The 27492-nt window shown below is 37.7% G+C and overlaps 4 protein-coding genes across 9 annotated transcripts; 2 read left to right on the forward strand and 2 right to left on the reverse strand.

Moving 5' to 3' along the window:
- Window positions 5892–6257, forward strand: LOC18777299. The gene has a single exon (XM_007210680.1). The coding sequence runs from the start codon at window positions 5892–5894 to the stop codon at window positions 6255–6257; it is 366 nt and encodes a 121-aa protein (XP_007210742.1).
- On the reverse strand, window positions 7754–10814 carry LOC18777551. 5 transcript variants are annotated; one of them, XM_020564224.1, is made up of 5 exons: window positions 10635–10814; window positions 9858–10035; window positions 9087–9208; window positions 8862–8986; window positions 7754–8762 (listed from the first exon to the last, which is right to left on the reverse strand). In XM_020564224.1, the coding sequence occupies exon 5, from the start codon at window positions 8748–8750 to the stop codon at window positions 8247–8249; it is 504 nt and encodes a 167-aa protein (XP_020419813.1). In that variant the 5' UTR covers window positions 8751–8762; window positions 8862–8986; window positions 9087–9208; window positions 9858–10035; window positions 10635–10814; the 3' UTR covers window positions 7754–8246. The 5 variants fall into 5 exon arrangements, with proteins under 5 accessions (XP_020419813.1, XP_020419814.1, XP_020419815.1 ...); XM_020564225.1 differs by lacking the exon at window positions 9087–9208 and having other exon boundaries at window positions 8862–8953; XM_020564226.1 differs by lacking the exon at window positions 9087–9208 and having other exon boundaries at window positions 8862–8977.
- LOC18776647 (protein HAIKU1) lies at window positions 14830–17428 on the forward strand. 2 transcript variants are annotated; one of them, XM_020564168.1, is made up of 3 exons: window positions 14878–15187; window positions 15305–15364; window positions 15461–17428. In XM_020564168.1, exon 3 carries the CDS (start codon window positions 15884–15886, stop codon window positions 16814–16816), a length of 933 nt encoding a protein of 310 aa, XP_020419757.1. In that variant the 5' UTR covers window positions 14878–15187; window positions 15305–15364; window positions 15461–15883; the 3' UTR covers window positions 16817–17428. The 2 variants fall into 2 exon arrangements, with proteins under 2 accessions (XP_007209383.1, XP_020419757.1); XM_007209321.2 differs by lacking the exon at window positions 15305–15364 and having other exon boundaries at window positions 14830–15187.
- Window positions 22549–23818, reverse strand: LOC18776247 (abscisic acid receptor PYR1). Its single transcript, XM_007209533.2, has one exon. It carries the CDS (start codon window positions 23575–23577, stop codon window positions 22942–22944), a length of 636 nt encoding a protein of 211 aa, XP_007209595.1. The 5' UTR covers window positions 23578–23818; the 3' UTR covers window positions 22549–22941.

Below are 27492 nucleotides of genomic sequence, written 5' to 3' on the forward strand. Positions count from 1 at the left end.
CCTTGCGCCTTGGGCCTATGGTAGTTTCGTCATGGTCCTTGCCGTTTCGGCAAGGGACCAAGATGGCTTGGGGGTTTTGGTGAGGCTTGTCAGCAAGGGGGGCCAAGACTGTGCAAGTTGGGCTTCGGTAAGATACTTTGGGTTAAAAGGCTGGGCCTTTATTTTGTGGGCTTGGGTAAGTGAAGCGCTAAGGTTTGGGTTGAAGGGGAGCGAGTGTCCACCTACATAAGACTTGCCGTTTGGCAAGGTATATGCGGAAGAAGGTATTCTTCCATCGAGAAGGCATTCAGCAAGAATTTTCTTAGGTTCGACACGGGTGGAGGCTTGAGCTTGGTATAATCCTTCAGTAGGGGTCAAGATCCAGCATCGTGGAAAGAAACAAAGTGTGTTATAGTTTCAGTAGGTTGCGCCATTTGGGTTAATTTTAGTGGAGTTCTCTTGAGCCAGCACGTCCTCTCGTGTACCTTCGGTAGCATTCTAGTTTGTGGTTAGTTCAGCTCCGTGCGCCATTCGTGTCTTCTGCACAGCCCTTGCCGTTCGGTAAGGGTGTGTTGTGAAAAATTTTGAGGCATCTTGAGCTGTCGGCAAGGGTTTGGGGTTGAGCCTTCATTACGCTTCGGTGAGGTACCCAAGGCTTGGGCAAACCAATTCGGATCTGATTTCGTGGGGTTACAACTTCGGATGCAAATGCTTGTACTTTCGGAACTTTGATTTTGGAATGAGCCATCTTGTGAGCCTGCTACCTTTCTAGCAGATCTTACCGTTCCGTGAGGCAAGGGTAGTTCGAATTGTAGGGTTGCCGTCTTGTGAGTCCCCATTGCTTCTACTCAACCCTTGTCATTCGGCAATGGTGGTTTGAAAAAAAATTTGGGAGCTTGTTTTGTGTTTGGCAAAGGTCCCATGTAGTTTTGGCAGTGATTTGGAAGCATCTCCTTCCACCGTTCGGCAAGCGTGATCTTAAAAATGGGTTAAAATCTCTGCATAGCCCTTATCTTCAGCAAGAAGTGGGTCTGGCAGGTGGGTTTGCTTCGGCAGCTTAGGTGTGCTTTTTGGCAAGGCTGAGGTGAGTAATTTTTGTGAGCCCATTTTTTCTCTGCTCAACCCTTGCCGTTCGGCAAGGGTGATTCGGCATGAGATTTAGATCCTCTTTTTTTTTTTCTTTTTCTTTTTTTCGGCAGGGTTCATTAGGAAGATCTCGTGGTCTGGGCTACGAGTGTGGATTCGAAAGGAGGCTTCACATCGACAGCACGTGACAGCCGTTCGGCAGTTTTGCCTTATTGCCTGAGCCTTTCAATTTTAGCGAAATAGGTTCGATGGTGGATCATACCCAGATTTTTGGCATGCCCTCCTTGCCTAATCTCGGTCCTTTTTGCTTAGGGCTGTGCATTCAACATTCGACAGGTGGGCCTTGGCAACGAGGAAATTTTGTGAGTCCCCCTTTTCTTCTTTTTGAATTCCTCTCCATTTTTTGTTTTTTTGGATTTTGAAATTTTGAATTTCAAATTGTTTGGAGTAGGTACAAGAAATTTGGGAGGGAAGGTGAAAGGGTGCTAGGGTTTTTCCATGAACCGAGGCGTCGGTACCCTTGAGTCTTTATAAATAGGGACTTGAGGTGAAAAAGGTATCACACTTAAGTCTTTGAGAAAAAATTTCTAGAAAGTGAGAAGGAGAGAAGGAGATTTCTGGCGAGATACCTCGTGGTCGTGATGTGGCCAAGGTGATTTTCGGCTTCTTTTCGTGGTGGTGCAAACAAGGTTAGACCCCATTTCCTTTGAATTTTCCAATTGAAATGTTCTTTTTGCATGAACATGTTGAATACTAGGATAAACACCTTGAATATTGGTATGAACTTGATGAACACCTTGAATATGAGTATGAACTTGTTAGATGTTGTTTGTAGATCGAAGAGCATGTAGGTTTGTCATCCTTTTTGTGTTTTTGTGTTTTTGTGTTTTCGATCCTCCTTGCATGTGCATTAGTTCCTTTTTCTTGTTTCTGCATATTGTAGATGTCTGAAAGTTCTAGTAGAGAAATTCATGACCCCTTTGCCTTTGGTGGGGATGATACTGAAAGTGAGGAGCCCAGCCTATATGTTTGTTCTGAGGATGAAAGTACCCAATCAGGGCATGTGGTAGAAGGTGTTATAAAGAGTAGGATGGTAGTGCATGAGGGTGAGAGGGGTGAGCCATCAGTAGATTCCCGGGAGGCTGAGTACAGAGAAATGCAGAGGAATTACAGAGTGTTAGAGGTTGTGGCTGATCGAGTTCTAGCCTTGCCTCATACACCAGATGTGGGCTCGAGCAATCAGGCATCACCGTCTAGGTCTGTAGGTGTAGCCGTTGCTTCAGCTTTAGAGGGAGTGGATATACGGGTTAGTGTCCCTTTGGCAAGGCGGAATACACTTACTGAGGTAAAGCTGGTCGAGCTTCGAATAGAGTTTAGTGTCCCATCCTCGGTGGGCTTGAGGCTACCCACTGCTGCTGATGTGGGTTAGATATCCTCCGGAGGGATGTGTGCTGATATTTACATATATGTACCAGCATGGCTTTAGACTACCGTTTCATCCTTGGGTGCATATGATGTTGGCCAAGCTAGGGTATGCACCGGGGCAATATAATCCCAACTTCTGGATTCTTCTTCATGAGGTGTATATTGCCTGGTGGTTGGCTGGGTTAGGGGAGCCGATATTTGAGCAGTTCATGTATTTATACTCGATTTCGAAGCAACAGAGAAATTTTGGCTGGGTACAAGCCAATTGCTGAAAGGCAAAAGAGATGGGTTATTTTATTAGTCGCATGCCTTCTACTCAGAAATCCTAGAGAAACAGGTGGTGCCTGGCTTATGGTGACTAGGAGTGTCTACCTGGGAAGACCTTCTCCAAACATGTTCCTACCCACTTCCAGTCTATAGGTCCTTGGTCCCATCCGTTAAGATTGTTTGTTGTTTTGTTGTGTTATACCTGCCTTCATTCTTGGTTCTCCATTGATGTTTGCTTTTGCAAGTGTAGATGTTTGAGTGGTATCTAAACTTTGTTGCAGTTTCACCATGTAACTTGGCCCGACTTCACAAAAGAGGTGATCTATAGCCTAAATTAAGAGTCATTGAATACGGGAAGATGAGTGAAACTGTCTCAAAGAAGGAGATTAGGACTCACAATCCTAGATTGGAAAAATAGCATATCTCTCTTTATCTATCTATCTCTCCAGGTGCTGGAAATTTTTTTGAACTTTCTTTTATTAAAATTGAAAAGATGTGACCATCCAAGTTTGAAATTATGCATCTTTTAAGTGAACAAACGCATCTCTTGCCTCTTCAGATAAAGTCACATACTTTGGTAAATAACGTCAATGTCAGGGGTGAAACTACCTACAAGGCTATCCCGGGATGTAGTCCAGCCTAGGTAGCTTTTTTAAGATATTTTTTTTAACCTATTGTAGTCCATGTTTAAAGAAAAACAAAATTAAACATATACAGCCCATCAACTTGTCGTTCCCACTTATGGTTGGGGCCCTCATTTTGTGGCCTTTTGGCAATTTCCCCACTATTTCTATGAATATGGAAATATGGAAATATTATTTTTCCAAAGTCTGTTTTGTGGTCTTCTTGACAGTTTTCCCATTGTTATCATGTTAACCCTTTTGTTGCATTTAATTTGTATTTTTTTATACTAAACTTATTGGAAATTAGTTAATAGGGCTATGAACTAGGATTAAATGATTTAATGTTCTAGAAAAAAAATATAGAAATTGTAAGTTAAAAAATATCATTAGGTTTTAAGCTAAAAATTTTAGTTAGCCCACTCTTCAAAAAATTCCTAGTTCCGCCCTTAGTCAATGTCTATGGATATGCAAGTCTCACACATGTTAGAACTAACTTTTAACACTTGCATATTCATTCAGATAGCACTATTCTTAGAGATCAATGTAGGGTCTCATTGAGTTTGTAGTTGAGAGAGTTCAGAGAATCATGGTTGGCTAGGACCTTGTAATTTGGAGTGCTACAATTGTAAGGTCATGGTCATTTCATGATAGGAGACTGTTGGAAAAACAATCTATCAGCGACTAATCAATAAATATAATATATATTTCACAAAAATTTAAATATACCAAACAAATTTAGTAATGTACCAATACTAGTATTATATTAACAGACAAATGTAAAATACATAAAAGAATGAAATCGAATTGACTAATTTCTATATGAGATAGAGGCTTGCAGATTCATGTTATGTCCTAAAGACAATATTTTATCCCTTTTTGGTGTTTGAAGTTCTACACATGTGACTATCTCCCAGAATTCAATTATCGGTATTCTAAGTCCTAGGACTTATGTGCATCTTAGTGCTTATGTATAAAACGTTGGGGGCTATTCTAATTTAAATAGACCTCTCATACATATGGCCCCTGAAATCCTTAGAAGCTCGCTCTCGTAACTGCTCCTAGTAAAACTCGTGTGGTTGCTCACTTTCACTAAGTCTCTCGGCCAATTTCTAGGCCAGAAGTTCAACCTTCTTCAGGGCTTTGGCTCTTTCCTCCTAACTACGAAGTTGTTCCATGGCCCTTGTTTCACGCGCTACACTTGTCGTCTACTCTCTTGTCTCTCATTTATTCCATGTATTTTCCCTCCACAATCTTTTAAATAAAAATAAGACTTTTTATCACAAAACGTCCATGAGGTTTTAAGTTTTCATGTGTCATTAGTGGTCCTGAAGGTTAACAATCATGCTCATAAGAATTATATGTCGCCATTCCATCCAAAATTCTGCTAAAATGAGTGACATGGCACACATATGGTGCTCACATATCTAAAGATACCACATCATGTGAATTAAATAAAAATACATATTTTAAAATATAAACTTTATGAAAAAAAACCTCCAATTTCACCCTCCATCTCCCTCCCCCTCCACGGCTCCGTCTCCCCCTCTCTCCATCACATATCTAAAGATACCACATCATGTGAATTAAATAAAAATACATATTTTAAAATATAAACTTTATGAAAAAAAACCTCCAATTTCACCCTCCATCTCCCTCCCCCTCCACGGCTCCGTCTCCCCCTCTCTCCATTCTCTTTGCGTATCTCTATCCTCTCTCTCTCCTTCCCGACCCAACCCCCAAATAGTCTCAAATCAAGCACACAGGATGAACAAGATACCATTTTAAAAAAATGTGATATCACTAGATATGTGAGCCCCACCTATGTGCCACGCCACCAATTGAACATATTTGTAGACAGATGTTGACGGCACCTGACCACCTAATTATAATTAATAATTAAGTTTTAATTAGCTTGGGGAATTGGGTAAATATATATCATATTTCATAATCAATTGCTTATATTTACTTTTACATTTTTTGGGTTTGCTTCTTTTCTGTATCAGTCAATTGGTTGCCTAGTTTGTAGAAACAGAAAATTTTGGTATTTTGTACTTCAACAAAGGTGAGGTTGCCCGCCCACTTTTACATTGCGTCAGTTGACAGCTGAAATCTTTTAAACCAGATTGTAGCACAACAAAATGACAGCATATAAACCTAAAGCTAGCAACCTTTTTCCATGAAAACCAATTGGATAAAGATGGCCCAAATTAGAACTGGTCAAGCTGTATTTCCGGTTGGCATTTACCCTAATCCAAATACCAAGTTAACAAAAATAACATTTGGTTGTTATTTTTCCAACCAAAAAACTAACCCCCCAAAACATTGTATATTTCAATCTCCTCTCTCTCTCTCTTTCTCCCTAATCCATCACCGTCATGAAATGGTAGAACCCTTTGCATCTCCAACCCTACCCATTCCTCTCTCGTATGCAAGCTTAGCCTGAAGGCTTTCAACCTCTCTTTGTTGAAGAGCTTTCTTGCTAGCCAAGGCACACACACACATATTGTAACCATGACCCTTAATTGCCTAACTTGCCAGGTCCTCAACAGGACAAACTCCTCTGGCTCTGATAAGGATAATGTATGCAAGGACAAGGCTTATAGGAAAATTTGTTGTGTAAACATCAATATGGAGAGAAGCTGGTCTGGCAACCTAACTCCGCCGTCTTACGAGCAAATCCAGGAATCTTCTATGTTCATGCCGGATAAGAAGAAGGTGAAGATGTCCATGGGGCATCGCCGGCTTATGAGTACAGGTGGGGTTGCATATGAAGGAAGCACCGAACCACGCTTGGTGAGGAGCTCTGGAATGAGAAGGGATTGGAGCTTTGAGAATTTGGCTCTCCTCAGAAACGAGAAGAAAGGGAGAAACTCTTAAGATATAATTGACACGAGTTTAATCTTTTCATGCTCAATTCTTTTTCTTCTTCTTCTTTATTTCTTTCTTTTTCACTTTTTTTATTTTATTTTCATTTGTTTGTTTACTTTTCTGAGCTTTTGTGTCGTTATCTTTTGAGACGGAGAGAAATGCAAATGTGTCAATTGAAGTTTGATCGTTGTGGAGGAGCTTTGAACATATATAGTGTCGAAAATTGAAATTCCTTATTCAAATGTACATGTTGGTTTTTCCTATAGTAAAAAAAAAAAAAAAAAAAAAAATTGAAGGATTATTTTCACTCTTGGGATTATTCATACTATTTTCTATATTTTAAAAGAGATAAACCAAAAATGAGTTCGGATTAGAATAGGTAAGGATTCTATTCCATTTAATGTCCTTCAGGAAATTCCGTACTCCATTGCTATTTGCTATTGTCTTCTGAATGTTATCCTCTCTAATCTAATGTAATCCAATTCGATCTAATTCTACAGTTTGGGATTGCTATCACTTTTTTAAAAAGTTGCTTATGTTGTGCTTTAAAAATAATTAATTGTAAAGTAAAGCAGCTCCATGTTTGGCAAACAATATTTTTAAAGTGGTGTTACGACAAAAAACAGTGTTAAAACCATTTGGTAAATTTTAATATAAAATTGTTGTAACTGTGAATAATGACTCAACTAGACATGATGTTGAAAGTGTTATGAGCTAATCATGTGGTGGTAGTGGTGGTGGTGAAAGAGATGGAGGTGAAGGTGATGGTGAAAGAGGTGGCATTGGAGGTGGTGGTGGGGATGGCAGTTGAGGAGGTGGAGGGGGAGGTGGTGGTGGTGGAGGTTAAGGAGGAGGTGGTGGTTGCGGTGGAGGTGTGGGGGTGGTGGAGGTGGTGGAGGATGTGGTTGTGGCGATGGTGGAGTGGTGGTGGTGGTGGTGTTGGTTGTGGAGGTGGAGGTGGAGGTTGAGGAGGAGGTGGTTGTGGCGATGGTGGAGTGGTGGTGGTGGTGTTGGTAGTGGAGGTGGAGCAGGAGGTGGTGGTGGTGGTGGCGGTGGCGGTGGCGGTGGCGGTGGAGGTAATGAAGGTGGTGGTGGAGGTGGAGGTGGTGTCATTTTTAAAAATTAATGATGGTATTTTAGGAATTTAAAATTTTTATTTAAGACTCATCTCTACTTCTTTTGAAAGCAGCTTTAAAAAAACAACCTAAAATCTGCTTTTAAAAACTGCTGTAAAAAGGCCATTACTTTTAAAATAATCAAGATATTTTATTTTTACCACCAGTGCAGCATATGCATAACAAATTGCTACCACATTATTAAATATTTACAGTTCTTTAAAATATTAGCAGATCATATAGATCGAAGGTACGCCATCATTAGGATGAACCTGCACAGCACTTCAAAAGATGATTCTTCCTGCTGCCTCATCATAATGATGGCATATAAATGATGTCTATGATGGCATACATTAAAAATCTCTTTTCCATTTAAGCATCTTAAAGCCATATTCTACAATTTCACATCAAGTTTACTATAAATACTCAATATGAACACACGCATAGATAAGAGTCATGTCAAACAAATTTCAGTTGCAATCCAGAATACATTGCTTTTTTAAAAGCACACATTCAAAACCCATCACTCCTTACAGATGAAACATCCTGCGTCAGTCTTTATATACTTCGTGGACAGTAATCATACATTACAACAAGTTCGACCACTTACCTGATTTTCTAACTACAACAGTATCAGTGTCCAAGATTCCTTTCCCGTCATTGTTAGACTTCCGCATATGCAATCCAATACTTAACCAACTTAGAACTTATCTGCATATTTCCTCATCCCTTATACATCAGTAAAGAGCACAAGTTGAAAATGTAGACAGACAATACCAACTCCATACTATCAAAAGAGAATAGTTAGGAGTCATCTGCCCAATATTCATAAAGTTACCATCCCATCAAAATGGAACAGTTAAGGAGTTGTCTTCCATCTGCTTTAGTTTTTCTTCTTCCTTGCATCGGCTTTCCAATCTCTTCGACACAGTTTGGGTCTATGCATTTCAAAGTTATTCTGGTTCACAGATATCTCGGAATGGGTTTCACTATCTAATAGTGGCTCTGCCGTAGTTCCAGATAATAACACAGTTTGACTCTCACTGGTTGACATAGGAGTAAGGACAGCACAACCATTAGGTGTAACTTCAGGATACTCAGAAACACGAGCCCTCCTTGCATCCTTTTTCCAATCTCGTTTACAGTGCACACGGGGTACATAATTGCTAACAAATCCATTCATTTGCACTTCCACTTGTGGTGGAGGTGATTGCTTTATGATGCTAGGCTTCTTCATATCTGCTTCAAGGCGCTTCCGGGCCCTATACCTACGTTGTCGTTCTCGGTTCTTCAGGCGACGAGTCAGAACATCATTACGACTTCTGGTGCGCTCTCTTTGATCAATAGGCTTCATTATAAAACTATCTTGTGTTTGAGCAGCATTCATATCTTTGCCTGCCTGACATTCAGACCAAGTCTAGCATAAGCATGAATAAAGGAGGAATGCAAACAATAACACTACAAACAATGGTTCTCTATTTGACAGTAAACTTCTTACCACTAAAAATTCGCTCACAACTAGGAGATGATAGCTCGCTTCAATTACGCAACCACTTGAATGGCGAACAAAGGGAACATGACTTGCTACATCTATAAACGCAGCAATGCATCTCTCTAAGTGGTCTAACAAAAACAAAAATTAGCAAAAAAAACATTACATGCACAACATCCTTCACAAGCCCATAAAGAAAACATGATCAGGTATTCATTTGGTCGGACGTACCAGCTAAGTAAATTTCCTCACACAGCACATTTAATGAGACATAAATGTGCAGTTTTGTATGATTGAGGATTACACGCGTTCAAGTATACATCACGAGCTAACAATCAAATTCTGCAATTTTGCTTTAGAATGGGAAAGACTGATACTCAATTAGTTTTAATCCAGTAATATCTACTGTAGGACCTTTTGTACATTTACATGGCTATGAAGTTATAAAGTAGAAATTTTACATTCTACTATCTCAATAAGTGACTCTCCTCAGGTACTTCTCCTATTGGATGGAGCACGATCTACAAAATTGTTTGTCCAAAAAAAAAATATGGACTCTTACACCCAAGCCAACCACAAATGCAAAACAAGCCTAAATGTTTGTCCACACACACAGATCTTTCTCAAAAGGGATCCCGCACATTTCTGACCTTTCTGCACGTGGCTGTCATCCGTTTGATCTCATTAATCTGTCAATCTCATTTATATAAAATGTCGCATAAAGATCTTAGTAATTTGTGGTCTGGTTAAAACTTCAATGAATCTTTCAATACTTTTGGTAGATTATATATCATGAGCACCTACCCCTGATTTGGAAATAAAACATCAATTCTTAAAGGTAAATCCATGACCTTTGAAAATTATTAATCAGCCACAACCAGAGAGTATTTATCAATCGGCCAAGCAGGGAATATGATTAGAATCTAAAAGTTGCCCCTCAAAAGGGGGAAAAAATAAGGATGTAAATCTTGGTTCTTTACCATCAAACAAGGATTGAATTACCTTTAAATCCAATGTTGGCAGCTCCATTCCATTCTTAGCCTCTTAAGCTTTCAATCCAATGTTGGCAGATATGAACGTGAAACGACTACAAAGTGTCCACAACAGTCTCTCTTGCACACGTTTCAGGCCAAAAGCAGTCCTTCATGTATGTTCTGTATAATTTTTTAGTCCGGAACTCCTGAAACAATGAAACTTCAGTTAAGAAATTTGGTTCCATAATTGACATAACTGGAACACAAAACACTAGTACAACAGTAAAAAAAATTATCATGAACATATTGCTATTAGTTGCAACCTGCCACAAATAGATGAAAGTTTTTAAATAAACAATGACATTGTAACTATTATAGAAACAAAATTTCAACCCATGAAGCTACCAATTAACTAAAGAATTGGTTGGAGCATATATATATACCAGGAGGCTTTAAGAAGGCTGGCCACTAATAGCCATAGCCAGAGACTATTATGCAATTAAATATATTCTATATGCAAGTGTGCCGTCGCACACCACATATAGGCACCTATTATTATGCAATTGCAAAATTTGCAGTTAATCATGTCCAATTAATATAAGCGGCAGGTTAGAAGAATATCAAAATGCAGGTTTCAAGAGGCCAAATCAATGCATGTCTTCATTTTCTAGGAAGAAAAACCATAGTTGCCTAATTCGCTCACCCCCTACGAATTTCGATCTGGATCGAGCGTACCCAATGGCGGTACGGTATCGATCTGGAACGAAAAGATTTAACGACGCACTTCCAGAGGAGAGAACAGTACCTGATAGAAGACGTCGCTGCTACAGAACAGTTCCTGACCGCCGACAGCAGACGAGCAATCGAGGGCACATGAGGGAGAGTGCTATAGCTAATGAGCCCACGTTTGATTCTTGGTCCCCTGGAAGATATTGGATTCGGAAAGGATTTTTTTGGACGAATAGATTCCAAGGGGTGGGATGGGCGATAAATGGAGGGCGCGATAAAGCAGTTCCAGCGGACAGCCCAGCCCAGGAGAAAGGCCCCTACATCCAGCCCGGCAAGGCCCAAGGCAAGATAGGCACTGACATCAGCAAAGAAAAAATATTTTAATCCCATGTGAAAGTAGTTGTCCTTGGATTATCATGGTAATGGGTAAAAAAGTACAAAAAAAATTGTAGAAGAATCTACTATTCAAGTGAACAATAACCGCCCTTACTTGGCCTTGCTCCTTGCCATGACAAATTGGTAGAAGTACGAGGGGAACGTACTATAGATTGGGTGGTTGGGTTTGTCAATATAATAAAAGTACTATTTCCAATAAACGTACTACCCTTGGACCTAATGTAAGGGTTGAGAAAAAATTGGTTTAAATATCAATATGTCATCTCTTATTTTACTTTTACAGTAAAATACTATTTTGGTTATGAAAACTACAGTCCCGTTCTCTTGGATCCCTATAGTCCAAGAACTTGTGATCACCCACCCTCAGATTAGATCTAAAGGTTCACAAAAATATATTTAAAAATAAATTTTATTTTACTCTTACTGCATAAGATATTAATTTAACTTAACCAAAAACTAAAAGTTCAAAAAGAAATAGTAACACTTCAATCAAACAACACGTTCAGGGCAGAAAAAAAAAAATCAGAAACGGGTTCTTCCTTCCATCGCCGCCACAGCAACTCCGACGCCATCGCCTCCACAGTAACCCCGACTCTGGCGTCCCATACAAAAATCCAAATCAACCCATCCCCTTGCAAATTAATGCGATCAATATGTAGTAAACAAAGAGAAAACTAGAATTAAAGAAACAAATGAATGAAGGTCTGCAAAAAAAAAAATTCAGATGATGTAATTGCAGGATGCCCACCCAAGACCTCTTCCTATTCACATGTTAACCGCTCCTTGATAGTATAAGATTCATAAAATCATGTTAACCAGTAAAAGAGGAGGAAACCCAATTGGAAAACTTCATCTACATGGCTGCCAAGAGGCCAAAGCCTCCCAACTGCTACCTTCTCTCTTATCTCCCTTTGAGATTCTCAACTATCCCTCTTGTGTACAATGTAATGAAAGGAATTTAAGAATGATGAATTATCAATGAATGAGTCTCAACTCTTTGGGGACTCTCTATTTATAGACCCAGGCAGTGGCGGACCCACAGAGGTGCAAGGAGGTGCAGCTGCACCTCCCTTCGCCCGGAAAAGCCTTAAAGGTACCATATTTGCCTCTCTGCTCTGGTGCCCACTAATTGCTTGAGAAAATGCCTGAAAGATGTTCTTGTTTTGCTCGAGAGATTGTCTTCTGTTTTGTTTCTGCTTGTTTGCTCGCGTGCAAGCTCACTTTGGGGAGAGGCGGAGGTGTTTTGCCTGAACCTATCATTATCATTGTTTTGCAAATTTCAGGTATTGAGGAAGTGTCTAACAGAGGTGGTGCACGAGGTGAAGAAGACGACCTTCCTTTTTCTCAAATAATTTGACACAAACGGTGTCCTTTGCATTATTGTTGTGATTCTTTTTCATCAATGAAACAATATGTTTTGGCTTTGTGTTGTAAAATCAAACAGTGCATTTTCAATTGTTTTTTAATGAAACGGTGCGGTTACGTTTAAAAAGGAATAACCACTTTTTTATTTTAAAATAAGACAGCACACCTTTTTGAAATAAACCATGCTTGCTAGTAACAACTTTTTTTTTTTTTGGCAACAAAACATTTAGATATAAGTTATTACCTACATGTAAGTGGCTTTAACCCTTTTGAATATTTGCCCCTTTCTAGAAAAATTTCTGGATTTGCCACTAGGCCTAGGGGTTAGCTAAAATCAGATTATACAATTGAGTCCACCAACCACACCTACTTGACCTAACACACAATTGCATTTGAAATTAGTTTCTCTTCTCGTTAGGCTTAGTGTTGTAGCTCCCACTTCATCTTCTTTTATTTCTTTTGACAGCTAGAAAGCTCCACTCCAATTATAAGTAATGAATCTGCTTCACATAACTTCCCCACCATCAGCAACACCTCATGCTTAGGTCAGAATTACCAAGCAACAATTAGCTCATGCTTAGGTCAGAATGACCAACAATTTCATGGGCTCATAACTTGGGCTTCGCTTTAGCAAATGACGACTTTAAGCCCTCCAACTTGAAGTCCAAAATGTCATCTTTCCAACCACATGTCATTTGGGTCAATCCAAGGTCGGATGAAGATGTTAAGCCCAAAACAAGTTGCTAACTAAGTCTTCAAGTTTGCACCTTTTTTGCACCATTTTGCATCTTCTTCTATCCAATGCCTCCAATGATACTTAGAGCTCAATGAACTGAATGACAAAGACAAAAGAGATTAAAGGCACAAGGTTAACTAAAAAACATAACCAAATCATATGTTATAAGGGTACAAAATGATAACAATTATGCAGTGATCACTTACTCACTTTTGATTAGGATAATTTTAATTTTATGAGAGGATTATTTAATTATGGTATGTAAAGTCTTATTTTCTAACCGTATTGGAGTCATGTTCATTCCTAATCTGATCTTGGATGAGGGTCTTTTATAAATGGATAATGCTTCCCTCGTTGCCCATAATGAGGATTATTGCTGGTCTCCTCGGCTTTGTAACCTTGCTGAGATTCGAACTGAATCAACTTCATTAGCTTAGGAGAATGATTGGCAAAGAGAATTTGTTTGAATTAATAATTAAATAGTATTTTTGGAATAATGGTGGGTGGAAAGATAAGATTATATTATTTTTTTTAAATTTACATGGTGGATGGGAAGATAAGGTGGGTTGGAAAATAGGACATTTGGTGGAAATAGCAGCACTCTGAATTAATTATGATTTGAAATTTTTTTTTTTGGGCCGAAAATTATGATTAATTTAATATTCATATAAAAATAAATTAATATTAATTATGGTTGTATTTAATTAATTGTGATTTTATTTAATTTATTATTAGTGCCCCTTTTTATAGGGCTATATAGGCTCCATCTATGATCATGAACATTCTTAACCCTTGGGTAGGGTTTGGGCTTAGCCTATTCAAGATATGGCGAATTCGACTTGGCCCATTCAATCTTTAGGGCTAGAAAAGTCTATAACTGAGTAGGGCCTGGACTAACCGAGCCCGACCCCGTTTTCTTATAATACATTTAGGCATATGTGGGTTAGAATAGTTGAGCATAGAGAGTGTCTCTAAATATAAGAAAAATGAAAGAACAAAAAATAAAAATAAAAATTTCACTCAAGTTCGAGTCCCTTTCTTTATAGATTAAATTAATTTATAATAATTTAGACTATCCCTTATATAAATATATATATATATATATATATTTCACTTCTAATTTTCTTATATTTGTATTAACATTGATATTTAGTACCTTAACTATCAGCTGCAAATCACAGCAAAATTTTAATCAAGGTGGAAAATAACCCCTTTTGTTTTCATTTTATAAAGTCACAAAAGACTTATAATAAGAGCATCACCAAGGGTATACCGTATAGACAAATAAATAAGCAAACCATGTTTGAACTTGATTGCGAGTGAGCACACTGCCTTACCCAACTGGACTAACCTATATATGCATTCTCTTTTTGTTTTTATGTAGTAGTAAAAGATAATGTAAAAGATGAAAGTAAATAATATCATAATAGTTAATACAATTACATTATTTAATCTATTAGAATGATCAATTTTTTCATATGACAAATGAATACGCAACGTGACATATAAGTTCGTAAAGCACAGGTTTGTCTATTTCATTCACATCTCCCTTGGACGATATTGGCATATTGCTGTAAATTGTTTTGACAAAATGAAAACTGGGTATTAAATCCGCTGCTTATGATTACGACACCCACATAGATTTTTGTAGTTAGGGGAAGGTCAGTCAAGACCTACAGAATGGAGAGGTAGCAGTATCAAATCAGCGTCAATTCCGTTTAATTTTGACTTGGCTCTCTCTCTTCTGAAATCGGAAAATAAAGACTTTCATTTGTAGTAGAAAATGTAAAATGAATACAATAATCAACGCAAGCCCGTCGTCACGCTTTTGGCTTTTGGCTTTTGGCTTTTTGGACCCCAATGCGTCCTCACCCAAACACGCCCTTTCTTTCTTTTATTTTCTTTGTTTTCCATCTAATAAATTTCTCTCATTCATTCATTCCTTTCCTTCCATATTTGACCCACTTGCTCAACTCATTCTGCAAATTGCTAATTTACTAAATTGCTAGGGCTTCTTCCCGCACCACCTTTCTCCTTGTTTATCTTGTTTCTTTTTCTGCTGATAGAAAGCTCAAGAGGAAAAAAGATCCAGGTTGACTCTTCTTTGCCGTATCACTTCCTCAAGTCAAGGCGTAATTTTCTATTCCCTCTCTTCTTACTTTTCTATGTTTCTTTGCGTTTACTCTTTGTCTTGTGAACCATTTGAAGAATTTTTTAGGTGGGTTTTCTTCTTTACCCAAAATTTGTAGGTGGGTTTTGGAGTTTCTGAAATTGGGTTATCTTTGTGGAATGCTTGTGGTTCAATTATAGTAAGATATTTGTTCTGTTTGCTTGAATTGTTTTTTTGGGGTTTTTTTTTGGGGTTAATACAGGGAGATTTATGATTTGTGGTTTTGGTATTACAGGAATCTGTCTGAGCTTGGAACTTTTGCTGGTTTCTGAAGCTAATTGTATCTGCGGCTTTTGTGTTGGACTGTGAGGGCAGCTTTTGTGCTTTTCGATTTGTTTGAATTGGTTGCATTTTCTAAGATTGTTGCCTTCAATACTTATCACTGAACAAAACTGGGGTTGTTTTGAGCTTGGTTTGTGAGTTTTTGGGTATCCTTTGAAGCTTTGGAATGGTTTGACTTTGTGGGTATTTAGCAGAAGTACATATATTTCGTTTGGTGAAGTTGTATTTGAGATTCAAGGAGTTGGAAAGTTGTACTCGAGCCTTCTTTTGAAGTTCTGGGCAATTGTTTTGAAGCTAATGCGAATGGCTTGACTTTGTGGGACATTGGCGAAAGTTAATTGGTTGGTGGTGTGAGTTTGTTTGTGTTTTCCTCAAAATGGATAACTCCGCAAACAGGCATAATGATCATTTGGGTGTGAACAAAATTGGGAAAAATATAAGGAAGAGTCCATTGCACCAACCCAATTTTGCTAATAATGCCGCTAGGCAACAGCCTCAGCCTCAGGTATACAACATAAGCAAGAATGATTTCCGCAACATTGTTCAGCAGCTTACTGGTTCGCCATCACAAGAACCTTTGCCTAGACCTCCTCAGAATCCGCCAAAACCCCAAAGTATGCGGTTGCAGAGAATTCGGCCTCCTCCATTAACACCTATCAATAATAGACCAGTAATACCGCCTCCGGCTCCTCATCCTTCAGCTCCACCGCTGGTTCCATACAATAATAACTTCATGAGGACTCAGTTTGGACAACCATCACCTACACCGATGCCGCCATTTCCACATGGAGACTCAATGTGGGCAAATACAGCTGAGTCTCCTATCTCAGCATATATGAGGTACCTTCAAAGTTCGATGCTGGATCCAACTCCAAGGGGTAACCAAGCTCAGCCACAACCACAAGGTCCAGGTCAAAGTCAGTCTCAGGCACCATCGACTGGTTTACTTCCTAACCCATCCATGCCTGCTCACCCGCCCCCCAGAATGAATGGTCCTGTACCACCTGCGCCTAATCTACCACACCCACCAGTGAATGGTCCTGCCCTCTTACCCTCACCAACTTCACAGTTCTTATTGCCATCCCCAACAGGTTTCATGAACCTGTTGTCCCCAAGGTCACCTTATCCATTGCTTTCACCTGGGATGCAGTTTCCTCCACCACTGACCCCCAATTTTCAGTTTTCACCCATGGCCCAATCAGGGATATTAGGTCCAGGGCCTCAACCTCCACCCTCTCCGGGTTATTTGTTTCCATTATCTCCTTCGGGGTTTTTCCCCATTTCAAGTCCAAGATGGAGGGAACAATAGTTGTCAAACCATTGTTATGTATGTCAGTTCCATGCTTTCTCCTGAGGTCTGTCTTTATGTGGACTCTCTCATCTACTTCTTCATTTGTGAAAACAGTGTTGTATACTGGTAGTGTAAGTGGCCCTTTGGGCCACCTCTAGTGTTCATCTCTCATTTTTTTATCTTTCTTTCGTTGATACTCACTCTACATCTTTTTTTATTCTGGACTCCTGTATCAGCTGCTATCTTTTTTATTTAATTTTGTTTTCAACAAGTTTAATTTAGGCAATATAGTGAAGATCAACAATGCAATGGGAAGATTGGACAGGAGCTGTAATTTGGAAGACTGGAAAGATGGAGCTATAACATGAAAGGAGGTAGGACACTTGAAAATTAATATGTAGGGTCTTTAGTGGAAGGTCTATAGTGGAAGAGTTCTTGTAATTTTGTGATATTTGAATTAAACTGTAGTTTGATGATGTTAATTCTTCTTAAGTTAGCTGGCATGCGAAATGAATTTTCGTATTAATGATTATAGTTTTGTTGTACCTAGATTTGTTCAATGAAGAATTTCTTGTTTGACCAACTCATAATTTGAATAATGCTACTAGTTCGTTGTTTTTCTGCTTTAAATTTAAACATTGTAATGATGTGTTGGGATGAAGTAATTCTAGTTTCTCATGTTTGTGAAAGAAAATGAAATTGAGAAACTACAACCCAGATTTCTATATATAATGCTAAGATTATTTACCTAGATAATGAATTTCTGACGCATGTGACTTGCTAATTTCCTTTTATGAAAGAAATAGTACGAGAAAGAAGAAATATAATGTAATTCTTATGAGATTCATGTATGTTGAGGGAATGCATTTAACATCTACCAGCATTCTTCTCTTCAACTATCTTCATCTTAGCATTTTTCCTTTTGTTTAAGCATTAGACTTCCTAGCATTATTATTGTACTTACTGGTAAAAATGACTCTTCTCCTCACAAGTGGCGTTGGGGGCAGGGAAGTATTTTTATGTACATTCCAACTTAGTGGTGCTACTGTATTTGCAGCCATTCAATGTCTTTCAACTCTTGCTCCATTTTTCTTTCGCTTTTACACTTGGATGTGGATAGGATAGGGTTTCAGCTATTTTTCATTGCAAGATTGGGTGCCTGTGTTCCCTATTTCTTATGATCTGGCTGTTGGGTGATCAGACGAAGTTTTTAGTGGTGGACCTTATTTACACCTTTAGTTATGGTAAGAACAACATGACCGCGCATTTTTTGAATTGTGCATAGAGTTCTTGTAATTATTAGAATTGAGTATGTTATAGTAAAAGGAGGACCTTTCTAGCAATTGTGTCTTATTAGCATGATCAAAACCAAGGGTGAGATGTGGGTTAGAGATATGAGATTGACTATCAATCCTCACATCCTGTTTCTATACTGCTTGACGTTCCTAACCTTTAGGGTTTTGCCCATTGAGGAAATTTATAGAGCAGATCAAGTCAGAATGGTTATAGTATTGTTTAGAAGGGAAAGATGAGTTGCTGCACTTAGAATCGATCTAGGCTGATTAAATGATTTAGGGCCCGGGGTGTAACCTTTGATACTTTTATTTTACATAGGACATCCGTATGAAGATTGTTCTAGATAGTAGAAGATGAAATATGAATGAATTCTTGTAGAAAGGAAACTGGCTATGCCCCATCAAGCATAGGGCACAGCCATTTTCCTTGCTATGCCCTATCAAGCATTTGTTGGATTTGTACTTATGATCCTATTACATAATGAAGATGAGGGATGGCATAGGAAAGGATGCCCTGGCATTTGTGGCTTATCGGTGACCTGATCATGACCCAAAAGCCATATCTCCTTAGGGTTAAGGGTAAGATGTGAGATTTAATCGCTTGAGCTATAGATTGTCTTGTTTTTTTGTTTTTTTGTTTTGTTTTTGTTTTTGGTGCAAACAATATTACGGGAGGATGAATAGAACACAGAACCTCATATTCATAGGCAAATACTTTTAATTGCTTGAGCTACAGATTGTCTTGTTTTTAACCTTTAGGCTTTGCTCTTTGAGGAAAGAGCAGATTTGAGACTAGGTGGTTTTGGACTAAATTTAACTTGGGTTATAGGAAATTCAAGCTTTTTTTAAATATAAAAAAAAAATTATTTATTTTTATTTTTATACAAGCAATATTGGGGGAATAAAGTTTTTTCACACGCTGTCAAGATGTCATAGGGATTTTCTCACCACTAGTCTACAAGTTAAGCCTCTTTCCACCGAGCCAAACCCTGTTGGCAAGGTTTTTTCTTACTCATGGGAAAAAGGGGGATTGGAGGAGAAGCTAAATATAGCAGATATATGCATTTCTTACTAATTTGTCCATCCCTGGGTATTGCTTTAGCATAGAAAATATAACAATAATTGTTCAATACTCCCTTGCCCATGTCTTCTCAACACGCTAAAGTGAGAAAAAGAATACATAAAATAGTTCAAAAAAAATAAAAACTGAAACTGATTGCCTAATGGTTTGTTATTTTCTATACACAATCTTTATTATTTCCTATCATAAATTCATTCATCATCTCTCTCCCTTTATTTTAAATTATAAAAATAAAAAATGAAGAAATGTTGTCAAATATCATTACTTGGATGATTTTATACTTGTTAATATTCTCATGTATTTATCTAAGATAATAACTTTGTGCAATTGGAGACTTATGAGCTTATATCTAATCAATACATGAGAATATTAATATTAACTGGATACTTGAGAATATTTATTGGATATTAATTGGATCAATACTGCCATTATCTAGTTTATTGTTATTTATTTAAGATAATATCTTGGTGTATTGGATATCAATTTTTTTTTATACGAACGATATTATATTTTAATCTAATCTAAATTACAGAAAGGGAATTCGAACTTAAGTTCTGAGTAGAAAACATATCTACCCTAGTCAACTTAACTAATCCACTACCAGCTCAACAATTTAGACTAACATAATAACAACAATAATTCAGCCACATGGCCGTTGCTGTTTCGTTGGTCCTCATCACATCATATACCATAATGTATTTTTTTCCCTGGTAGCATCATCATAGTGTATATAGTATTGTACGATTCACCTAACATATCCATCAATTCGGATACGTTCCAGTCCCATGCCTCAGCCTGACATGGGGACCGTTGACTCTGTCTATAAATTGCCAGTAATAATCTCAATCTCCTTTTCTTAAATTTATTTTTAATTTGATGAAGTTCAGTGTGAAAGGGTCTGCATAATCTGCAAGGGCACGCACCCCACCACCACCACCAACCAAGATACCAAATTACACGATACATCATTGACTCTCACAATAAACGTATGGGTTTTCATGATTTTGTGTTCAGATTTGTACAGTTTTCATGTCCGGAGTCAGTGTGAGCGTTATGATCTCAAAATGTACAAGTGTTGTCTACTAGCAGCTGATTTCTGGGTAGTCGTTTCTTTCTAATGTTAGAACAGGTTCGTTCGTGTATTTTTGTTCTTATTTATTAAAAACCGAAAAGAAAAAAAAGAAAAAAGGGAGGGGGGGGGGGGCCTAGACTTATGTTACTCCCAATAGTTGAATGCCCTTTTTCGAACTTAAGCTGAAAAGGGGAAAAGGTCCTACTATAAATGGACCTCTCCTTTCAACAGTATTGTTAATCTTCCATTATCTGGACCCTACTGCTCTCTCTGTGTGGAAAAATCCTATCTAACCTCACTCTCTACTTAAGAAGGTTTCCTAGGAAGATTTTAAAGAGGGCGCTGTTATCGTGGGGCTCTACTGCATTGTGCCGCTCTATGTATACGTCTATCAATCAAATCTTTTTTTCAAAAAACAATACATATACATTTGAGAATTTCAAAGGGGTTTGTTTTAATGAAAAGGAAATAAAATGGCAAATTTTAGAGATTTTAGAGTGAGGTTAAAATAGAATTTCAATTCCATTTTTCTTTACTGTTTGAAATAAAAAAGAGAAAAAGAAAAAGAAATGGGTTTCTTTTTCTTCGCATGTATCATTATTATTATTATTATTATCATCATTATATTTGAAATAAAAAATAAAAAAGAAAAGAATTGTATTTCTCAAACTCAATCACAAGTGACAATGACTGGAGTCCAATGGTCAGCGAAGTAAGTAATGCTTTCAACTGCCAACATGCAAATTGCTAGCTCTCATCAATGAATACTTTTGCCATCAACAATGACCAGTACAATGAACCTTTCACCTCCTGCTGCTGCTGTACTCTCTCTTTCTTTTTTGTTTGGTAAAAGTAGAAATAATTAATTACTATTTAGTTACATTTTGATAAATTTACTGTGCTATCATGGGGGTTGATATAGATACATTGAATCTGATAAATTGCTAAGAACTACAAATTATATAGACAGTCACCTTGTGGAATTCCCCAACCAATCTCATTTGAGGTACATCTTATGTGATTCACAATAAATAAATAAAAATAAAATCTCAACAGATAGGACGAGAGCGCCGCGATCTATCAAAACTTGGGCTCTCCAAATCCAACGCTGCATCTCCTCCTTGTGGGAGAGGAGGTCTCTACCCCTCCCCCCATCTCTCTTCCCTGGTTTTTGATTTTCTTTCACGGTTCATGCTCGAGCTTTCCTGCTCGTTTTTGAGGCTTCATGCTTCAAGGCTTCTTGCCTCTTTGGTGGGGCTTCTTGCCTTTCTATTGGGGCTTCATGCCTCCTATCTTTATTGTTCCCCCAAATCTCTGTCATTCCATTCCACTCAGTGTTTTCCCTTTGTTGTCCTCCAATCGGTTCCTACTTTCCTTCATGTCTCCTATTTAATTCATTGTAAAAATTAGATACATTGGAAACCACTAAGACATCTACTTGTGAATGACAAAATTAATTAATACAATGTTTCATATAAAAAAAATAAAAATGATAACTATTTAATTGAGTGGTCAAATAGTTTTGAATTGAGTGATCTTTGTTTTGTTTTTGCAAAGATGATATTCAAAAGAATACTTCAAAAAATTAGACGATTTAGATCATTAGAATACAATGTAGAACAAACCCTATAAGGGTGTCCCTAAAATAAAATGCATCAACTATTTGTACAAAGATTAAATACATATCTTGGGGGAACAAAAAACCCTAAGAAAAGAAACCTTTGAATTCAAATTTAACCAGTATGACACTATGAGTTTAGCCGATATGGTGCTATGAGTCTCTTCGAATTTGCCTCGAGAGGATGTGGAGTGATAGTAACACTTCTTTGTTCATGTTCAATACTTTTCAAAATCGATACAGATTAATGAATCGAGAATTTTAGTCACTTTGTAAATCGATTCAACTTGTTATTGCATTTAGTCATTGGAGAAAATTTATCTATAGTTCTTTGTACTCCGTGTTTTCTCATCAACAATTATTATGTTTATTCTTAAAACATATTAACACATTCAATTGGAACAAAGTACGATGGTGCATTGTGATTTGTGATGAGAAGTCGAAGGACAAAAAGCCCCATTAATCGCGATTAGATTCTTACATAAAGTCAAAAGCAGAGATTCCATTTTCTTTAATTCTCATTTATAGGGTGGGATTAAATTAGGCACTAGGATATGACCCACTCATCCCTTGCCCTTTCTTTGCTCCTTGCCCTTTGGTTGGTCCTAACTTCTAAACTTGCACTCAACAAAATGCAGAGATTACAATATCAAAGAGATATGGAGAGAGAGAGAGAGAGAGAGAGAGAGAGAGAGGAAATAAATTGAAAAGCACACTTGAGTTGCAAACCCAAATGCCCAAATCAAAATATTCACATTGGAATTTGGCAGCAAGAAAGAAAGAAAGAAGACATGACATCACTGTCCCTCAGCTTTGACATTTCTGTACAAATGCATTGACTGAAATGCCCTTACCTTCTCCTCACAATTTCAACTTACTCATGCATGGCATCCCGGTCAATCCATTAAAACCAAGGACATTTTGGTGATTCCAAATTTAAAAAACAGAGAGATAAGGAACAGAGGCGGCGTACTTACAAAATTCAGAAATTAAAAAAACCCAAAACAAAGCCCCAGAAAAAGATTTTTTTTTTTTTCTTTTCTTTTCTTCTTTTAAAAATCGGTGTGAATTTTTTTCTCACATCACCTGCGGTTTAGCGTCACCGTCACCCGCCAGCCCTTCGGTGACCGACGCCAGCTTCTGGAGATTCAACTTGACAACTGTATCCGCGAAGAGACGCGTGTCCTCCTCGGAATTCCCCTCGGGCACATCGACAACGTACGATTCCAAAACGACAGTCCAGATCCTCCCGTCGCGCTCGAACCCATGCACGGTCGTCACCGACCGGTAATTCTTGAGCCGGTGCTCGCCGCCGGTAATACTGAAACCGGTGACGTGGCGGTCGTCATCGAGAAAGTCGAGCCGCTCCGTGCTGGTGGCCGCCGGTAGCCCGGAGATGACATTGACGTCCCTCGTGCACCCGACGGTCATTTTAAACCCCTCCTTGACCGTACAGCTCCGGATGAAGTGCTTGTAGGTCTGGGGCTTGTCGAAGCGGCGCACCACCGACCACACCTTGTCGGGCGGAGCGTACACGCGCTGCGCGAGTAGGGAAGAGCATTTTCCGGGACCCACCGGGTACTTGTGGAACTCGGCCACGATCCGCTTCAAGTCGTCGAACTCGTCCTGAGTCAACCCGGCGGGAATCCTGAGGTGGTGCTGGGTGGTCTCCTCCGCGTCTTGCTCGGCCGCTGAGCCCTCGCCTTTCTCCATTACGAGTCTCCGAGAGAGAAAAGAAAGAGCTGATGAGGGGATGCACTTTGGTTTATTTGGGATACGGATTTTGTAGGATGGCAGGGGTGAAATGGTAAATGTATTTGTTTATTAAATTGAAGGGGTTGATTTGGGAATTTTTTTTTAAAAAAAAGGGTTTTTAAAAAGGTGTATGGGAAAGGTGTCAACTTGTTGATGCGGACAGATGGGTTCTTCTTGGTTGCTTGACAGTTCTACCTGGCTAAGCTCTGCAAGCCGAGCTAATTGCACGTCTTAATTTTTTTTCTGTAAAATAATTTCATAAAGAAAAAAATAATAAAAATAATATAAAAACTATACATAATACGACAAGATTCAGATATGGATTTACCCAAAGAAGAAAGAAAAGACAATGCTGCCGCAAATTATTATATATAATAAAGTGACAGGTCAGAGTAATTATTGTACAAGGGTTATATAGAGCAGGGGTTGGGTCAGTTTGTTTAAATATTTGAACCCCTAGAAGATACTAATGGAAATTCATTAATGCTTTCCTTTCACAACAAGTAGAGTGGAAGTATAATGAATCGTACATTATGGGCATTGTATAAGTTAGTTTATATAGGTTTCAAAAAAAGGGAAATACAGTCACTCTTTATCCTTGTAGTTTCCCCGAGTTTTTAATCTATGAATTCAATTTTGACACTTTAACCTCTAGTTTGATACATATTGCAATTTGAAGACACGTTTAATTTCATGATTAAGTAAACGTGTGCCCTTCAAGTGGAGGGGTATTTTTTGTCTGCCACAACTACAACTGGATGAGCCACTTCTTCAACCTCTGAATCGAAATTTTTGCACTCTATACTTGTCCTCACTCTGAATCTTATATAAATTGATTGAAAAAATCAAAACTTTTGAGGAGCACGAAGGTAGATGGCACAAGTAGACAAAAATACATGAGTGCTTACAACGTCATGGAATTGGACATCAAACTAGATGGGTGTTATAGTTTAAATTACAGGGACCAAAATGGAAGATTTGGTAAGATATAGGGACAAAAAGTGACTTTTCTCCAAAGAATGAGAGTGACTTAAAAGATCAAGACATGTAAAAAGGAAAAAAGAGTGAGTTAATTGGGAAATCAAATTTAGTGTTCGACGCTGCCTTTTCAAATGGTTGTGTAAACTCAATTTTTCAAAAACAATCAAACAAGAATACGTGCACAAAATAAATTTGTATTAATTTATTAAGTGTGTCAGTTAAACGCTCTATGGTTTATTATTTACTTGGATATCACTTTGATTCAATCTATCTGATGAGTTTCATCCAAGTGTTGCGAGTACTTGTCATTGAACGGGATGATTGAGTCTTCAGATCTCCTTGAGTCATCAGATTTGCAGAAGTGGTTTGGTCAAGAGCCATCAAGGCTTCATTCTTGAACAAACTGGAACAATGAGGATTGTCACGCAGTGGATAATCTTCGGTTTTGGTAGTGGCAGAATCAACACATCTTTTTTATGCTTTGTGATTCTTCCAATGCTTAATGAAGTTGCACTAACAACTATTATAGCCCACATCACCACATTAAGCATAATCCCAAAAAAAAAAAAAAAAAAAGTCTATGAAACCCAACATAACCGAAACCATAAGCAATAGAGAAGCTCAAATGAACACTACTGCCACCACCTAAAGAAGCGGCGTAGTGGTCCCATCAACCACCTCATATAGTCTATAAATGAGAAAACATGTGATAGATGTGGGGCCTTCCAGCAATCTAATTGCGCATAAGAGCGAACAAATATGCCAAAACAACAACCATGACAAAGAGCAATTGAGTGATTTCTAGTAAACTCCGTTAAATACGAAGTAGAGCTAAATTCAAAGAAAATGAGCATTGTTAGAGAGCAAGTTTTAAGAAAATGTTTTGATTGAAGATATAGCCCAAAATGATATGAGCATCTGATTCAAAATGCCTAGTGCACTTATTTACTAACCCAAATAGAAAAAGGAAAGAAAAGATGAGGGAGATGAGGGACATGATGCTTCTTCCTCCACTCCTTATGTTGAGTTTTTCTATGGCACCCACAGAGAGTTATTTCATTATTCTTCTTTCTCATTAGTTGGTTATTAGCATAGTCAAAAATATCGATAATATCGACAAAACGTATTCATACACATAGCGTATAAATATCAGAAATATCGATGTCAATAATTTCGCTCACACTTCAGCAATATTTTGTCAAAATATGGCTATAATATCGAAAATATTTATGAAATGGAGAAAAAAAAAAACACACACACACACACACACACAAAGGGGATTCAAACCCTTGTAATTTCACTCATCCAACACCTTAACCACCATGTTGCTTGTGTTTTTGTGATAATATGCTAAAATATGTATATTTATATTGTTTTGAACAATTACATGCAAAACTATTTTTGGGGTTTATCATTTGATGACTACATTTCACAATATACTTGCTCTACACATAGAAATGAGGAAGATAGTGAAAATTTTGAACTTCATTAGAACTCTGTGTGGTACAAAGTCACTCTTGTATCTTACCATGCAATGTATAAAGTATAAAATATTGTAGTAAATCATTATATATAAATGATTATGGTGTGTTTAATCTTCTTTCATTAATTACTACATATTTTCTATACTCACAGTGTTTGTCAGCTCGCTATATAATCAACTTAAATCAGTTACCCATCATGCAATGCATTTCCTTCCAATTTTTTGTGATAAACTAATAGATAATTGACTGAATCAACATCCTCCAAAGTTTCAATAAAAATTTCCAAGTTTTTCTTACAATTCTGTGGTTTTTTTTTCAATTTTTATCGATATTGATAATATCTCAATATTTCCATCGAAATTTTCATGTTTTTAGAATACCAATATTTTCGATACTATCAATATTTTAGACTTTAGTTATTAGACACATAAAATCTCGAGTTCTTATTACTTTGAATCTCCACCTTGACAGTGATTCAAGGTCTTCAGATTTAGTGAAGAAAAAAAAATTCAACATCAAGCTAGTTCTTGATTCATAATTGATTGGTCTGAAATCAGATTCTTTGACACATATGATTCATTCGTTCTACAAGTCTAGTAGCTCAACACAAAAAGAGGTAAGATTAACTCTAATATAAATGAAGAAGAAAAAAGTCCATAACTCAAGTCGAAGCTGAGGAAAGAAGCTATAAGGTTTTTGTTTTTTGTTCAGGTCAGCTGAACTTGACATGTTCTTTCCTTTGTCTTCGGAGAATTTAATACTCTTAGGTAGTGTTGGAGCTTGCGTGGTTCCCTCTTTGGGAAAGTAAACGTCCATCTCACTTTCCCAGCTAATCCAGCTAAGCAAACCCATCCCCTTCTAGTTCCTCTAGTATAAATATATTTTAAGCAGATATAAATTAGATTAGTTGATAATGACAATAAATCCTTTTCTTTACATTCAAATTCGAATATTTTTATATATGCATGCATATTTATATAAGCGATAGTTTAATTTACTTAGAGGGAAATTTGAACTTAAATAGAAGAAGACGGATTCATTATCATGATCAACTGACCTAACTAACGTCTACAAAATAAATAAATGTATTTGAACAAATCCTAGGACAAACTATTCATATATTCGCCAAAACAAGACAAGAGGCAAATGACTTTCTTATCGACATGAAGAATCCAAGTCTTTGGTAGCAACCCACGACTTCTTGCGCCCTCATATATTTAATTTCCCCCACTTTTGGTTTTGTGGTTCTTGTTTATTCCTTTTGCTCTAAACCATGTAAGGGATTGCAAAGAAGATATTTGATTGGTGCAATTTGTTTAGGCCATGTCCCATTTTGAAGTCATGATGTTGGCTTTTTTGGCTCTTTTTTTTGGTTAGTCCTGGATTAATGGTGTCATTATTACCACCA

This window comes from Prunus persica, chromosome G5, assembly GCF_000346465.2.
Source record: "Prunus persica cultivar Lovell chromosome G5, Prunus_persica_NCBIv2, whole genome shotgun sequence".
NCBI classification, from domain to species: domain Eukaryota; kingdom Viridiplantae; phylum Streptophyta; class Magnoliopsida; order Rosales; family Rosaceae; genus Prunus; species Prunus persica.